The sequence below is a fragment of the Monopterus albus genome, unplaced genomic scaffold (genome assembly GCF_001952655.1).
Source record: "Monopterus albus unplaced genomic scaffold, M_albus_1.0 scaffold18.1, whole genome shotgun sequence".
NCBI classification, from domain to species: Eukaryota; Metazoa; Chordata; class Actinopteri; order Synbranchiformes; family Synbranchidae; genus Monopterus; species Monopterus albus.
The window spans coordinates 5837437-5854709 of record NW_018127898.1 but is presented as its reverse complement, the minus strand read 5'-3'; the positions used below and the strand labels follow the sequence as shown (position 1 = coordinate 5854709).

At 39.9% G+C, this 17273-nt stretch overlaps 1 protein-coding gene across 2 annotated transcripts in view; it reads left to right on the top strand.

The window, feature by feature from the left end:
• Positions 1-17273, top strand: part of suclg2 (succinate-CoA ligase GDP-forming subunit beta) — a 94597-nt gene that overhangs the window by 49611 nt on the left and 27713 nt on the right. The window contains exons 8-10 of one of the 2 annotated variants that reach the window (XM_020593160.1): positions 1622-1783; positions 3207-3349; positions 6202-6495. In XM_020593160.1, coding sequence (XP_020448816.1) covers positions 1622-1783; positions 3207-3349; positions 6202-6213 — 317 coding nt within the window. In that variant the 3' untranslated portion in view covers positions 6214-6495. Of the gene's footprint in view, positions 1-1621; positions 1784-3206; positions 3350-6201; positions 6496-17273 lie in introns of those variants that run through there. The other variant, XM_020593159.1, reaches the window with a different exon arrangement.

The following is a 17273-nucleotide window of genomic DNA, read 5'->3' as shown; positions in this document are numbered from 1 at the left end:
ACACTTTTCAGATTTTTGTTTGTAAAAAATCTTGAACACCATGTATCATTTTCCTTCCACTTCACAATTATGCGATACTTTCTGTTGGTCTATCACATAAAATCCCAATAAAATACATTTAAGTTTGTGGTTGTAATGTGACAAAATATGGAAAAATTCAAGGGGTATGAATACTTTTGCAAGGCACTGTATATATAGTCACATAATGTAGCTGTTGTGAGTCTGCTGATGTTGAACTTGCACTGAACTTTGTTATCTAAAGAAATAAAAGTGATTGTGTTGTCTGTGGCACAGAACAAAGATTGATTGTGAAGTGTCCTATCAAGGCCTATTACAACATGCTGAAGCTGCATCACATCTTTGATGTTATTTAGTCTCCTCAAAAAGAGATTCTTGTTCAAAATATGCTTTATCAAAGACTGACTGGAAGTTTTTTTATGGTTCATGATTTCTTAAGAATTTTAATGAGTACTATTTGAAACAGTGGAATTATACCAAGAGGTATGAGTTTCTTTTTCTACCAGCAGGGAGAAGCAGTGACTGTGATTGAGCCAGGCTTTGTAGGCAAGCATCACATTAATATCAACTCATTCTTTGGTTCAATTTGTTCGCATGTCACAAGGGAGTGCAGATATTTTTCAGCAGGCATTCAACAGATACATATTGGAAAGGGAAATTTCTCAAGAGTGGAAATTTTGTATTTTTCTTTTTGTCTCATTTGATAATAACTGAATTCATTTTGTAGATGGACTACAATAATAGATGTGTCAAAGCAAAATCAAAAGAAATCATCTAGTGGGGGAGCTACTTTACCTGAAGGACACAGTATGTCTACTTCCCAGTCCCAGGAGAGTCTGCCTGCTGTGTCTATGTATGTGTGTGTGTTATTTATGTTTCCCTGGGTCTGTGAGTCACTCCCAAAGCCATTTTCCCATACTTTCACATTTTGTTACTTTGTCCCACTTTTACATGTTTAAGTGTCTGCCTGTTTGTACAGATGAATGCAATTATTCCCAATCTAAACTAAAATTTGTTAACTCAAACTCCTTGAACATTCAGTTTAATGAACCGGACAGATTATGGATGTTAGTGTTGGTGGTGTGTGGATTTTGCTACCGTCAGACAGAGCTAAGCTAACTGTATCTCCATGGAACTAGTCTTTGTGCTAAGCTAAGTCCCCACAATTCAGCACTAAGTAGTTCTTAGTCTTTTCATATTTTTAGCAACTATTTTTTAACTTTGATAATATGTTTGGAATCAAATCACTGATTTTGTTTTACCCCAACTTTGAATGCTAGATATTTCACGCTCTTTGAAATGTAAAGGAAATGTCCATTTGTTTGAACAATCTAGTCGTCATAGCCAGTGTCAAAATCACGTCTTAGTGAGCCAACCTCTGATGGCTGAGCCAACCTAATTAAGACCAATAGGCCAAGGGGACACCCTTCAAGTCATTACTTTCCGGTTTTAGAAATAATAATTAGTGGGCCTGTTGTGTCTGAAAACCTCCTCTTTCCTTTTCCCTTGCCTGCCATCTTCCTCTTTCTTATTTTTGAGCTTCCTTTAATGCCGTCTTCTTTAATAACACTCTCATCTCCCATTCCTCCATGTTTTCCCCCAGTGGTTTGCTTTGATGCTAAGATCAACTTTGACGACAACGCAGAGTTCCGTCAGAAGGCTGTGTTTGCCATGAATGACATGACTGAAAGCGACCCCACAGAGTTGGAGGCAGCCAAGTGGGACCTCAAATATATTGGAATGGACGGAAACATCGCCTGCTTTGGTACAGAAACAAAACCCTGTAACAGAACAGGCTCATTCCTTCACACAGACAAACACACACACACCAACACACCCCAACGAGTTCTCCCATAAGCAAACCCCCATGGCATAAGGCTTTAATGTGTCTCTTAAGTCACATAAGTGAAAAGCTCGGACACAGTTAAAACTTAGTCAAAGTAAAGGCAGCCTGGGCTCTCCTCCAATCCACATTACAAGCAGCTTTCTGAGGACTCCAGAAGGAATGCTGCTGTAACCAATGCGTTCTAATTAGCTATAATCCGCCCAGAAAGTCTCCAGTGAGCCAGATTGTTAGCATCCTCATTAAAGGCCCACTCTCTTGTCATAAATCAAAGCTTTTACAGTGTACAGCCGCACTAACAGGTGCTCTTGCTTCTTACCCCGTAGTCCCATAAACACATTAGATGTCTGTTAGCACTACCCCCCTCACACACACCCCATTCTGCATCCCCAGCTCCCAGGCTCTCTTAAAGTAACAACAGCTTTTAAGGCCCTGCAGCTTCCTTGAGAGCTCTGTAAGCCAACAAAATGACAATTGTTAAAGCGAATTTTCCTTTTATTGAGACCTCGGTCAGGGAGCTCGCTAAGATGGAAGTTCAGCTCAGTTAAACCAAATGAGGTAAGACATTCTTGTGCACTTGGCTCCCACACAGCACAGCAGGGTAGCTGCGCTGGCAGTTGGCTAAATGATGACACAGGCCGCAAAAAAGTGTAGCAGAATCTTTTTTTATCAACACTGTCTTCTTTGAAGGCAAGAGTTCAGTCATAATGAAATTTTCAATTTTCCTCATTAGAAGATTTCCAGCTGATTTTTTTATGTGAGGCGTTTATTTTCACATATTTGCTCTGGTTGATAATTTACTGCTAGATTCCTTTGTGGGTATGCTCACTGTAGTCATCTTTCCTACAGTGTTGCCAGTGTCATTTTAATTAGCTCATGGTTGTTACCTCTCAGGGAAATTTGTTTCAATTTCTGGACTTTAGCCTGGACCTAATGGTCAGATTTAGCTTCATTATACTTAATAATTATGTTTAAGACATTATGCCTTAGGTCATTAATGGGCTATAGTATCATTAACACTCACTCAACACCACCAGTCTCTCTCAGGGAAAACAACAACAATCAGTTTGGCAGAATATTAAGTATTTGCTCAGACTGTTGTAGACAGGTGTTGTTTCAGCTGTATGGTCACTTTGAAATATTTTGCCCACCTATTTATATCAGTGAGTCCAGGCTAAATAACAGAAACGCCTTTCTGCATAATGCATTAGTTTAACAGCAGCACAAATTACAGTCTCCATCATGACCATAGAGTGGAATCAACACCTTGATGGAGGAGTTTTCCTCTGTATTGCAGAATACATTTTTGCATATTAATTGAACTGAAACTGATTTTTTTTTACAGTGAATGGAGCCGGTTTGGCCATGGCCACCTGTGACATTATTGATCTGTATGGTGGAAAGCCAGCTAACTTCCTGGACCTGGGTGGAGGAGTCAAAGAGCGACAAGTGTATGAGGCTTTTAAGCTGCTCACTGCTGACCCTAAGGTAGGAACAAACTGTTAAAAAAGCTTGTTTTCTTTACCAAACTGAATAATCAAGCCCAATTGGTTTCTTATTTTAAAGCACATCCTCAAAGATGTGCACCACCTGATGAATTGTCTTTGATATTGCAGTCTTGTATCTTGTCATAACACATTCATAAGGGCCTGTCTCTCTGGTTAGCACTTTGTCACCGAGACAACAGTGCTCATTAGGCCAGGGACCTTGGCATATGTCCATGTTTCACTGAGGGAAACAGACTCTGGAAGGCTGTGTGATGATTTGCCATCATTTTTCACTTGCAGCTGCATGGTCACTGCTGTGTATGCTGCAATAAAGCTTGGCCTTTAAAAACTCATTGTCACATGTGCACCCACACACGCATAGTAGCTCACAACACTAATATACAACACAAACTGAATAAACAAATGTAAATCAAAGCATGCTTCTCAAAGTCTTGTAGCTCTAGATGAGTGGCAGATTGGGGTGTTTTATAAGTGATTCAGCTCAATGTTCAGAAAGCTAATAACTCCAAACTAAACAGTGTGAGCCTTGTAATGATACCACAGTGCTGACTGTGTGTTGACAGTCATCATACCACTAATTCCCCTGCTGCTGTCACTCCTACATTTCTCTGTGCTAGTTTCTCTGGCAAGGGGTGGTTTCATTGAATACAGAGTAGCATTAGAGGCCAGTTCATGCTTCTGCCCAATTTTCTTAAATCTTTATTTATCAATGCGATTTGACTTGGTAGGAAAAAAAAAAGTGTTTCACACTAATTTTAAATTACCTGGGAGTTGCCAGATTCAACCTCGCCTTTCCTCTACAGGTTCTAGAAATGATAGAGGGTTGACTGCAGGACCACTGCAAATAATATATCTCAGCAGAAATATTTTGAGGAACAAGGCACTTACAGCATTTTCCCTAACTTTACATCTGTTTTCTAACCTTCAAGAAACATTGGTGAGCATGTCAATATGATTGTGATAAATAGTCTGCCTTTAAAATAGATATTCTGTCTAGTATTCATTTAGTTAAAGGATATTGTTGCAAAATAATGTTAATCAATCTTTTTTTCTCAAGATAAAAATGAGATATAACTGGTGAAATCAAAACAATAACTGACTTAATTTCCATGCAACTGATTAAAATTCACTTTAATAAAAACTTCTTTATATTTGTGTTGACAAAAAAGAGAGACAGCACTGATGAGGAGACGAATGTATCGCATTGTCCTTCATTCACTGGATGTCTGTGCTGCACATTTGTTTTGACATCAGATCAGAAGCCTTCATTGCAAAGCTGCATCCTTAAACATACCATGTGTCAGTTTATGACTTGTTTTCATTTAAGTGTAGCAGTGTAAAGATAAATGCAAATGAGTTAGAGATATGGCTGCATCAGCTCTAAAGTCTATATGAATATCACCCACCTTGGTCCACCCTGGTGTGTGCTTCCTGTATGGATGTGTGTGTGTGTAGCCTGGAGGCTCGTCCTCATTATGTTAATGATGCCGTGTATAGTTGAAGCAAGGGTCGGTTTTGGTTAAGGTTAGGGTCAGGACTAAATATGACTAAAAATAACATGAATGTATGATGTCAGTGGTAAGAGTAAATCTAAAAAGCTGACAGAATTGACACTGATTCTTACACTACAAAACTCAGTTTGATTCACAGCAAATGTTTTGACTCAGTGTTGGGGCTAAGGCCTGGAACGTCTGAGACGAGACCAGTGTTGCACATCTTTTTATAGATGAATGCTAAAACCCCAGCAGGTGATACATTCATATTTCCATAGTGTGTAGATTTGGTTCGGTCTTGCATGAATTCAACCCAGTGGCTTGTGGGGGAGAATAACAATAAATATGGTGGATTAAAAGGAAATGTGATCAATATAGAAGAGAGAAAACTACAAAGACTTGTCCCTTTCTCCTGGTATGGGGTCATCATTTATTATTATTGAACAGTTTTAAAAGGTGGCATACTGCAGAAGCAAAATCAAGTTGTAAAGTCCTCTCCACAAAACAGTCCCGCTTGGACAGGAGGATCCTCCCCCACCCTCTTCTTGTTCCTCCTCTCCTCTTTCGGTCTTGGGCTGGTTCCTCAGATCCAGATGGGAGAGTAAGCCTGCTGCCTATCCCTCCTGCTGCTGTGTATGGAAATAGAGACAGAGAGCTCCTCCCTAACAGGGAAAAAAGTAGAATAGGGCTGACATTAAACTGGGTTGGAAGCACCATTAGCATTTCAGCCAGTGGAGCTGAGAAACCTGCTCTGATCTGTGGAGGAAATGTTAATTATTTTACAATAAGAATGAGAGAGAGAGCTGCTCATTTGCATTTAGTTTCTTTTTCTCCCCTAAATCATCACTCCAAAACTCAAAAAGACAAGAAGAAACTGAAATTAAAATCACGCCCTAGGCCACATAAAGGCAAAAATGATTGACTTTATGTACCAGTAAGTTATTGTGGGAGCAACATTATCCTAATTTGGCTTACATATCAAAGCAATCAGTGGTTATAGCCAGTTCCAAAACAAAAAGAAATTCTCTTCTTATAACTAAAAGTCTTGACAGTATGCGTTATGAGGATGCTAGCTTTCACTAATATTGCATAAAATAAACTAAATTGCTGCTGCAGGCAAGGCCATTATTGTTGTGCTGCATACATGAATATGTGTTTTTATTAGAGATCACTGTGACTTTTGACTGGGAAGCTTAAAATGGTTGATGCAATGTGAAAAAGACAATAGGGCATTCAGTGGCCAGACAGGCCACAGTAGGACACATCCAGCTATAACAACCCCACACGTTTCCACATGTTTTTGGTGTATGTTTTTTATTTCAGTCTCTCTCCCTCCCAGCCTCTGCTTTGATGTCTCAGACCTACTGCGCTGAGACAAGTGGAAGTGATGTGACTGTACTGCTGGCAGTAACTAGCAGAGACGGACCCTGAGATGATAAAGCCTCCTTTTTCTTGTTTGCTCACTTCTTCACTATCTGCCTATAAGGCATTCATTACTTATAATGAATTACATTATCTATTATTCTCTGAAAGAAAAGAGAAGTGAAAACAAGCAAAGTGGGAACAACATATGAAATATGAAATAAAAAAGTCAAACTGGAGGGGGGTGGAGTGAATCATAGTGTGTAGCCCAGTATGTGAGAATGAAATATGTGAGATGATATGTAGCTCAGCTGGATGCACTGGACCATTCAGCTTGGTTGAATTTAGGCCTCCAGCTTTTTAAGCAAGGACATATTTATTTCCCATGCTAAAATAAATAGCTCCACTTTCTTCACATCCACGTATAAAACAGTTTGTTGACAGAATGGCTGAATTTATTGAGGTTTCCCTCACATCACCTGTAGGCAAGGAGCAGACAGCAAATACCAGCAGCCAAATAACCTCGTTATTGCCTTGTGCCTCTGCCGTAAAGAACGTGGCAGATGGATGTTTTGTCCAACTCGACATCCATTTTGTTCTCAAAGCTCAAGGCTGTTTTCTATAATTTTTTTATGGGCTAGAGTAAATGGTGATGTTTTTCTAAAACACACACTTACTGTCACTACTATATCAAACAGTTATCGCTGCAGAAAATGACAACATAATTAAGAGTTCAAATTTAAATCGGTATTGTTTATGATGCTTTAAACTTTAATTGTGTATACATATGCTTGGTGCAAATAATGTGTGTACTTGTTTTTTTTTTCCCGAGGATAGTGCAGTGTGTGATACCTTCACACCGACTTTAGGCCTCTGAACTACTCCAACAAACTTAAGAGTATTACAGAAATCTTCCAAATATCCAGAAAAGGAATAGCCACATATACTGTACTAGTCGGCTTTTAAATGTACTCAGGAGGCTGTGTACTTTGTGAATGCACATGTAAACATCCACACTGGCTCCTGTGTGCATGTGAGAAGTGTGAATCTTTGGTCTTCAACAAACAAGCAGCTGAACATAATATGACCTAAAGTAATAGTGCTTCAGCAGGGTGGTGACTGTACTGTATACAGTAGATGAACTGTGAAGGTATACATCCCCTGGCTGTCAGGAATTTGTTTCTGTTTGTCATCAGTGACAACTCCATTTTACAAAACATGCCGTAAAAAAAAAAAAAATGTTAATGAAGCCACATAATAAAGCAGTAACGCACTCAATCTACACTGACACATAAAATGTACTGTATGTTTCCGTGTTGAAGAGCGAGTGTGTCTGGGTTGCTACTGGTAGACCTGTTGTATGCTGCTGTGTTGTTTAAGGCGAGGCGGGTTCTGTTCTGAGGTGAAAGATGCATGGGCTCGCAGTGACTCACGTCTGGTAATGACGCATCTTCAAGCCCCCACTGGCATGCGTGCGTGTGTGCAAGTTCAGTTTGGAATGTTAACACTTAATTTTTGTTTTTCCTTCTAATTTCTCCCTATGTTTTCACCTCATTCTTTCACTGTTTGTATGGGGTTATTGTGCATTTCTCCTATTGCCCTCAAACAAAACTATATACTGTGCTGCTTCTTTCCAGGTCAGTGACTCTGCCTTATCTCACCTGTGCTCCCTGCTTTAACCACTTTCCTCCTTGTTGCAGTGACACTGCTAAGCCCCGCCTGTTCCAAGTTCCATCTCCCCTTCTATAGGGAACACGCCAACAAACATTTCCAGCACGTCCTCCTGTTTTCTCTGGAAAAAGTCTTTATTGGTATTATTCATGCATGGACAGTTATAGTAGCACCACAGTCTGTCATCTCAGTCTTTCCTCTCATGGTTCCTTCATCTCCCTCTGCTTGTCCTTGTTCTTCTCTGCAGCTCTCTACTTCTGTGTATCTCTCTTTTCCTCCCCGTCGCCTTTCATCTAGCTAAATCCTGTTAAAGTCAATGTGAGGAGCTCCCCTCAGTTTTATGCCTACTAGCTAAATCCTGCAGGAGCCCAGGCATCGCCTCTCTCATCCCCATATGGAGATGTTTGATCCTATGCCTAAAGTGCTTCAGCATGTATGGAGTCACAGAAGGCCAGAGAAACATGTTGTGAAAATTGATCACCTCGTTGGCCACAGAGGACAGAAGGAAAGGAGCATTTTTTACAGTGCTGTGTTCTTAGAATGTTACAGCACATGAATAAGATCTAAATGGCACAGCTACATTAGTTTCTGTGCAGAAATATAAATAGGTGTGAATATATTCCCGTATTGTTGCAACCACATCATATACACATAACACACACCTGCAGCCCTCCAGACGCCTCGGCAACTTTTAATCACAGGAGCCACCTGCGATGTGAGAGCCCCATGCTGTGTTATTTTTAGAGGCAAAAGAAATCTCCTCTCTGCCTGAAGCTGAGGGCTTCTGGGAGACGCTGGTCCCCTGTGATGCAATGCCATGGAGAAAAGTAGAGAAGGGAGAAAATGAGCTACCTCGGTAATGGAGTTCATTCCCAGTGCGCACAATATTACACAAGTGCTAAATGGCGGGCCAGCCATAGAGGAACAAGTACTTAGTCCAGCCAGCACACTGGGGCTGCCTTATTGAGGCCAGGATACAGAAGGAGTGAGCATTGCTTGTAAAAGGCAGACAGTGTAGGGGGTTTATGTGCTTGGATGCTGTGTAGGTGATTGTATTGGCTTGCCATTATATAGGAAAGGCTCCACCTCATATAATGGTTTTTCTGCAGATTTGCTTACAGTGCATTAAATCCTGCAGTAGTGACAGAGTCAGATTTGGGTTTTTGTGTGTCATGGGACCTCTTCTGCTCCAGCACATTTAAAATCACTGCAGCATGTGGGAAGCTTATAGCCTAAACCCAGAGTGCCGACCAGGCTGACCCTGTTCTAAACCTTGAAATGTATTCACCATGAGTCTGATGAAATGTAATAGTTTTGTGTACCGTATATGTACAAATGGATACTCTCTCCAGCTCTGTGTATTAATGTGAGCCTTTTTTCCATTAAGAATATAGTGCTTTTGTGTGTGTGTGTGTGTGTGTCTGTGTCTGTGTCTGTGTGTGATTCAAGGCTGTCCAAAGTCAAAGCCTCCAATATATACTGGACAAAAGTTCAAACCTCAGTTGTGCAACCCACGTGAGGCACCCTATAGCCAGTCTATAGACGAACACAGGTTAGATGAAATTTATTATACTGCTTCTTGAGCCCAGAACACAAGTTCAGAAACAAATGAGCTGTTTATCCAATGTGTCAGATACTGCAGACACATCAAGGTGCTGCTAAGTTCAGCTGTGTCATTTATTTTTCAAACATGACATGGATTGACAGAAAGAAGCCATTTTAGATTTAGATCACATTTTTATTTACAACAGTTCTTCCTTTCCATATATTGTATGAACAAGCTTATTAACTGACTATATTTTAAAGTGACAGCAGGTGTTTGTCATGTAAAAGTGCGAACTGAAGAGGTTGACAGAGCAAAGAAAATATGAACAAAGCTATTTTTAGAGCTATTTAAGGGATATGTGACAGATAAATTGTTAAAGATCAGTTAGTTTCAATCTGTAATCTGCCCCTTTGGTCACAAAAGACAATAAAGCATTTTTACGAAGGTAACACAGTTTGTTAGAATTTGTTTCATATTAGAGCAAAAGATCAGATAGAAGTGTTTGCATAGATAGATGGTGGAGCATTTCTAATATATTCCCCCCGTGTTCCCAGCACTTTACATCTTGGCATCAGTTCACCTCCTGTTGATTCTCACACACAGACACTGTGTTTCCATCACTTCAGGGGACATTACATTGACTTGCATTTCTTTCCTCAGGATTTACCCCAACAATAAAGCAAGTCATCACTCTAAAATATAATGATTTACATTTAGGAGACTTACTTTTCATTCTCATAAGGACATTAAGTCCCCACAATGTGACTGTGTAAACAGATTTACATGCCCAAACATGAGTAATAACAATCCACACACAACTTACCCTAAGCTCAAAACACGTCATCATTCTAACATTCAGTGATTTTACATGGTAGTGGATCAGTCCCCATGTGGAAGTGCCCCACACTGAGTAATACTAGACACACACACACATAGACAGTGGGACAGGTCCCATGGGGATGTCTGTTTCAGCTTTCTACTGTCTGCAATTCCTCATCCATGAGAAATCAATAGAAGATCTGGGATTGGAGCTCAGGCTAATAGAGCTCTGCTCGCTCTGTTCTCTTATTGCTGCCAGCAGCATTTTGTCATCACAGCACCTGGTCCATACTGTGGAACTAGGTGGAGCCAGCCAGCAATCATATACTGGTAGCAGGCCCTTTGGATGCCACAGTGAGCGGGATCTGTGTGTGACTGAGCAACCTTGTGATGTCGAGTGCTCAAGAGAAAGGCACAGCAAGGTTTAAGAGTCAAGATTTTTTATTTGCCATTTATGCATAAACAGACAGTTTAGGCATATAAGAATTCATGTGTAGGGCTCTCTTGGAGTCGAGTAAAGAGCTAAAAGCCAGGAAAAGAACATCCAGTCTAAAAATAAAGTTATGTAAGAATAACATAGTATTAAAACGTGAATGCAAAAATAAGATAATAGATAAGATGGTGAATTTCAAATATTGTGTATAGTATTTCACATAGTGGAATTGGATATGGTATTTCACTTAGCAAGGTAAGGAAGGGTTATTGCACATGTTTTTCAAGAGCCCCAGAGAAGGGCTTCATCAGTTCCGATGTGCTTCTTTAGGATCAGCTTGGTGTTTCTCTCTCTTTCTGTGACAGTGGAAGAAATAGAAATGTTGTTTCACAGTTTCACTTAGGGTTTAATGTAACGCCACTTTTTTGAATATTTTTTAGTTGCTGCACAGAGGCTGGTTCCTGGAACACTGCATATGGGTCATTGCATCCATTTGAATGTATTTCACATCTCACTGCTTACCAAGAAAATTTACTTTGCCTTGGCAGCATTAGTAATCCATGATTCTCTCCAGCTATTAATATCATGCCACAAGAGTGGTGCTTCTGCTGTGTTTACACTTCACACATGGTTTCAACATAGTCATTGATCAGTAACCCATGGTACTGTAATCCTTCATATTAAATGTGGCATGCTGTTGCTAGCCAGAGTTATCCTTACAAATGGCGTTTATACTATTCTCAGTATTCTAAATGGAGATGCCTTCCATCCAAACCATCTGCTGTCATCGCTCCACCTTTCGCTATCATTTTAGTTCTCCATCTCTCCATCTGTCCAAGACTTGAGGGAGTATCACCATCACAGACGGCCATGTCCAGTGCTGAGACACATTGCGGCATAAGTAGGACGTTAGACTGCGCTCACTTCGCACTCCCATGGTGTTTATGTATGTGCACATGCTAGGGGATTATGTGAGGCCACTCGGACACCCAGCTGATGAGACTGTTCATGCTCTCTGAACCATGCAGTGACACTACAAACATGGGCCTTTTCCCAACCTCTAACATGGCTAATGTGGGCAGGGCTGCCAACAAGGTGGGAACACCAGGTCAGTTATCCCGGGCTCTGGATCAAGGGGGGGCACAAAATGGCACTCTAACCTTTAAATAATCTTCCAGAGTAATTGATCAAAAATACATATTTTTGGAAACACACATAACAAACACACAAAACCTGGTTATTTTTATTTTCCTAATTGTCCTTGACATAGTTGGTCAAAACAGTTGTAGTTCCCCGCCATAATGCAAAGAAGTAAAAAAAAGGCTTGGTCTTGTTTTGCTACTGTGGGGCATTCACACATTTGATAAACTTGACAAACGGTCAATCACTAAAGTCAGGTGCTCAGAAAAGAAAAGCAAAACAAGAAAGGAGGAAATGACAAACAGATATAAAGGACTTTATGTCCAGATATTTAAAAATATATACTGAAGTCGAAGATGAAGCTTCAAGTGCAAGTACAACCCCACTGACATCGGTTCAGCTTAAGTTAAACGTCTAAACGTCTGGCAAACGTACCTACTAATCGCTACCATCTACTGTAGCTTCACCTTTAACATCCAGTTACTAGCTTGCATACAAACCTAACACAACTGTCCTCTGTCATTCAGTGCCAATGACAGTTTATGCAAAGTTTTTGCACATCCTTAGGTCCTGGCTGGCTACTTTTATTTTAATAAAGCAAGAAAGCAGTATACCTTTAATTTAAAAGGAAAAGCTTACAAAAATCACTGATTTGTTTATTAAAGGGCCTTTATTCATTTTTTTCCAAATTTAATCTTAATTAATATCGTTCTGTGGACTTTTCATCATGGCAATATTGTACTGTGAGTTTATAGTACTGTTACGTCCCTAGTATTCAGACAGAGCTCAGACACTCTTCTGCATCATGTTGACTATTGAGAATCAATATTTTATAATATTCCCTGTAAATGGATGCACCTCGGCTTTGACTGTTCTCCTTCCATAATGCTGGATAACTTACAAAAATGAATCATAAACTGCCCTTCATGTGTAAAACCTTATGTATATTCCAAAAAGGCCATAGGCTTATAACAACTCGCATTAACCTTTCTGGTTTTAGACCCAGCTCTGAAATCTAGCAGCCCTCCTGCCCTCTATCTTGTTGAAGCCCCCTGGGTTTTGGGCAAGGTCAGGGGTTGAAACACCAGCTCCTCTTCACTATCCACCTCCATAACACCCTCAGTATGACACTTGCAAAGGCAGCAGTAGTGTTTTACTTCATTCTGTTTTTGTCCAGATGGTCAGCAAATACCAAAACTGTACAAATCCCAAAGGCACTGGCTCTGAAAATATGGCTTTTTTTTTAGCCAACTGTGTAGCCTAATGAGAAAGCATTCACTTTATCTGTCAATACACTTTATCTGTTTATATGTGATGCCTACCCCAGCTTGTCATGTTTCAGGTATTTGTTGCTCTGTATGGCAAGACATGCCGGCAGCAGTAGAGCGAGAGATTATTGTCAGTGTAATTGGCTTTTCCAGGCCTGATTTGATACAAGCCTCTTGTCTGATCCACACACTTCTATATTATCGTGCGTAATGGAAAAACGATGAGGCTCATATGAAACGTTCCCCTCATCATATCTCCAGAGAAATGGCCTCTTGTGCTTTGTTTCTGTGCTCAGGGTCAGTATAGAAGGCAGTGTTTTGTGTGAAGACGAAGCACTCATACACGCAGACACGCATATAGTATTACACATCCACTGCACCTAAAAGAGAGAAAATTGTCTTGAATTTTCAAGACAAACCCTGTACACCTTATATTAACTGTTTGTATCCAACCGTCTATGCATTTACACAGTAATATATGCAGGGCTTTGGCAAAAGTTAATGTCTGCATTATTTATGTTCATCTGTTATGTAGCACCTCACATTTCCATTATCCAGATCTTATTGTCCCTACATTCCTCATAAGTGACAGCTGATGGGAAGAATTTGGTATCAGACCGTCGGATCCAGTTCAGTCCCTAGTATGCTCTCCAAGCTGACATGACTGCTGCTGTAGCAGCCTGCCTTGTTCACCAAGCAGCAGAGGCGATGTTAAACAAGGCTCTCCTGCACTGTTATCTGAGTCAATATCTGGTACTGCCAGAGGAGGATACAGATGGACAAGAGATTTGCACTGGGAAAACTGAGACGAGGAATAAAGATTTATAGGTATTGTCAGTAGGAAATCATGCCATCTTGTTAAAATGTCCGAGCATCAGATAGCTAGATCTTTTTCTTTCTAAAATATATTTGCCTAAGTTTAGATTTAAAAAGACAGCATTCAAGGTTAATATTAGATCAACATTTCTGCAGAATTTTTATCATGTCCCTTTCATTTCCTCTTATTCATCGCCATTCTAGTGTGTTTATGGGTGAGACAACATTGGCTTCATGGAGGTTTGGTTGCCAAGACAACAACCTTTGAGGCCTCTTGCTCTTCAATTTATTCTAAGTACATTGACACACAATATCAGTATTCTGAATGAACAGTAAATATTTGATAAAATTAAATAACTGCCCAAGACTTGTAATGCTCAAAATGTGGACTAGCACCCCACTGTAAAAATGTGCTCACTTTAACTCACAGTCTGGTCACTGTTCGCTGTTGTTCAAAGGAACACTGTATCATCATGCCTCAAATTACAATTTAACAATTAAGTATTGAATATTTTATTGCAAGACTCTATTTAAACCTCAGACAACTTGAATGCTGTTTTGAATGTTGTTCATAGTTTTTTTGTTTGGCTGATTTGAAAAATGATCTAATCTGGGACTCAAAAACTGTGAAATGATCCTGTGTTTTGTAATTAGTAGCACCCCAAATTCTAGTCTTCACAGTTTTGATATAAAAATGATTAATCATATAGCCTAAACTAGTATGTTAAAATGCCTTGTTTGTATACCTAACTATCTCACTACTGTTTGCAGCAGTGTGTAGCATTAAGTTAATTGACTATTTAGGTGGCTGCAATCAATGCTTGAAAAGCTTTAGGAACGAGTTTAGAGGGTCAAGAGCTTCCAATGTGATCTTACAGATGGTTATTTTTCCTCTTTAGTTGACACATATGGCCTCTACATAATATATTTATACCAGGAAAGTGCCATCACTTAGTAATATTCAAGCGGCCTGCCTTGAATTTATTCCTCCCCTCTGTCTCCCCTCCTTACCCTTTCTTCCTACCTGTCATTTATGTTTGTTTCCTTATTTCTACAACCTTCTATATCATTTTTAACATCCCTATGACAATAATTATCTTTTTTCTTTCAATGTCTTTTTTCTGGTAGCCAGCACGGGCAGGGCTGTAAAAGTGTGTAAGGAAAGGAGATGAGTAGAAGAGTGCCAGCAGAAGGGGAGTGAGCGAGCTGTGTTGAACAGAGCAATGTAGAAAGGAAAATGAGAGAGTGGAGAGGGTGAGTAGAGAGGGAGGGAACGTGTGTAGAGAACTGTAAAATGGATGGAGGAGTGGGGGTGGGAATGGGGCTTCTAGTAGTGATTACATTGTCCATCAGGCCACAGGAAGGCCCACATCAGCCCACAGGATTGATGTTTGACAGAATAATTAGAAAACTGTCTCAGCCTGTAATCACTGGAGCTCATCGTGATGGAGAAGACTTCCATTCGCTTTCTGCCACACGCACACGCACACAAACAGGCTGATGGTATATGGGACAGTGGGTTGATAGAGTGGTAAGGTGGGAGTGCTCCTGTTTATTCTTAAGGAACTGGGAGTTTAGGAAGTGACTGTGGTACCTCACTCACTGGTCCACTGAAGTCAGGAGTGCTGGTGATGGGTTTTGGTGCTAGTGGTACAGTAGAGTTTAGAGACTGTAAAAAATGAACCACACAGGATACAGTATACTGTGTGGCCAGTATACTGGACTGCTGGGACTAATGTTCATCCCATGTGTTTAATCAATCCAGCTTTGACATAGCTGCAGCAGGGTTATAATGTGCCTTAGTATTTTATTTGTTTATTTTCATGGTTTTTTTAGCTTTTCTTTGTCAATATGCATGGTTTATGAGTTTATGATTGTGTGTCTTAAAATAATGATTTTGTATGCCAGCAAGTCATGCTCATATTGTCAGACCTACTACTGTGAGCTAGAATAATTGCACACATTGCACAGAACTGTGGAGACAGGACCTTGAACACTTAAAGTTCATGTATGGCCTTGTGGTAATGGACATTGACAAAACATTCTCCCCACAAGGTTTTTACCAGATGGATTTGCCAGGTTGTTATGAAATTGAAACTCTTGAATTTCCTGAGAATTTTAAGGGTGTCTTGTCCATGTTGACTTAAAAATCGGAAACTTCATTCTTGACCCTGGAACCAGTAGATGATAAAACAGTCCTAACACATAAGTCATACATTCATAAGTTTCATGCCTTTTGAAGTTGTACTATAATATATTATACTGCGATATACTCCAAAGTAATATTTATCATGATCATTTACTTTTTTTTTTCTTTTTTTTTTAAGTACCCACTGTATATTATTTGCAACGTGTGTTTCTATTATTCGCCAGAGGACAGGTCACTATAATATATCCATAGCAAAATCTGTCAATGTCAGTAATCGATATACAGTATATTCAAGAACACTCAGGTGCTTGAATATATATATAGCCTAGCCAAAACTAATTCAGTCATGTTTAGCTTTGAGGTGGTAGTCTATGGTGCTGTGCTGAGATGTGTCTTTAGTATATTGACCCCACTTGTATCAGTGAGGCTAGGCTAAGTAACAGAAACGCCTCTCTGATTAATGCAGTTAAAATGACTTACACACAGTGTTCCCCAACAACTGCAACACTCATCCAATGTAACTGCAGTTGTAAATCAACACTAGAAAGATTTTACATTGTTTCTTCAGCGTACTGTTTTTTTCATGCTTGGACTAAACCTGGTGTTTACCAGTTTATGTGAAATCTACTGTTGCCACTCAGACATCTGCAAGAAATCTGAAAGATTTCTGAAGGTATACTGAATACTGAAGGTATTAGGTCTTTATTAGGATAATAGCCTCAGCATACACCTGCAGTTCAAAGGTCACATTATTTGTCCTTATTGAAAGCCCCTGGAGCAAATATAGAGATGAGACCTGCATTGATGTGGAATCTACTTGGACTCAGCTGTTTTCTCCTGAGACTTTTATTGGTTTCTCTGATCCCTCTAATACCCAAGCAAACCCTTAATAGCTAATTGATATGCTGTTCTGTTCTCCAGAGCTCCATCAAAGGTCAGCAGGGCATAATGTCAGCCTTGGAGCCATTGGTCATCCCCACCCCCCTCTTTCCTAAAGGGCAGCTTTAGCTTCATACAGCTTCATATAATGCATATGCCGGTGGACCACTAATCTATTTGATAACCCTTGAGAACAGAGGAAATTTCATGTCACAGCACCCACTGCAGCAAGAAATGATGGAGTAAGCACAACTAACATGTCCAATCAGTGCATGTATCCTTGTCTGGCTTTCTGAAAATTTAACTTTGATTGAGCCCATCTGTTTCA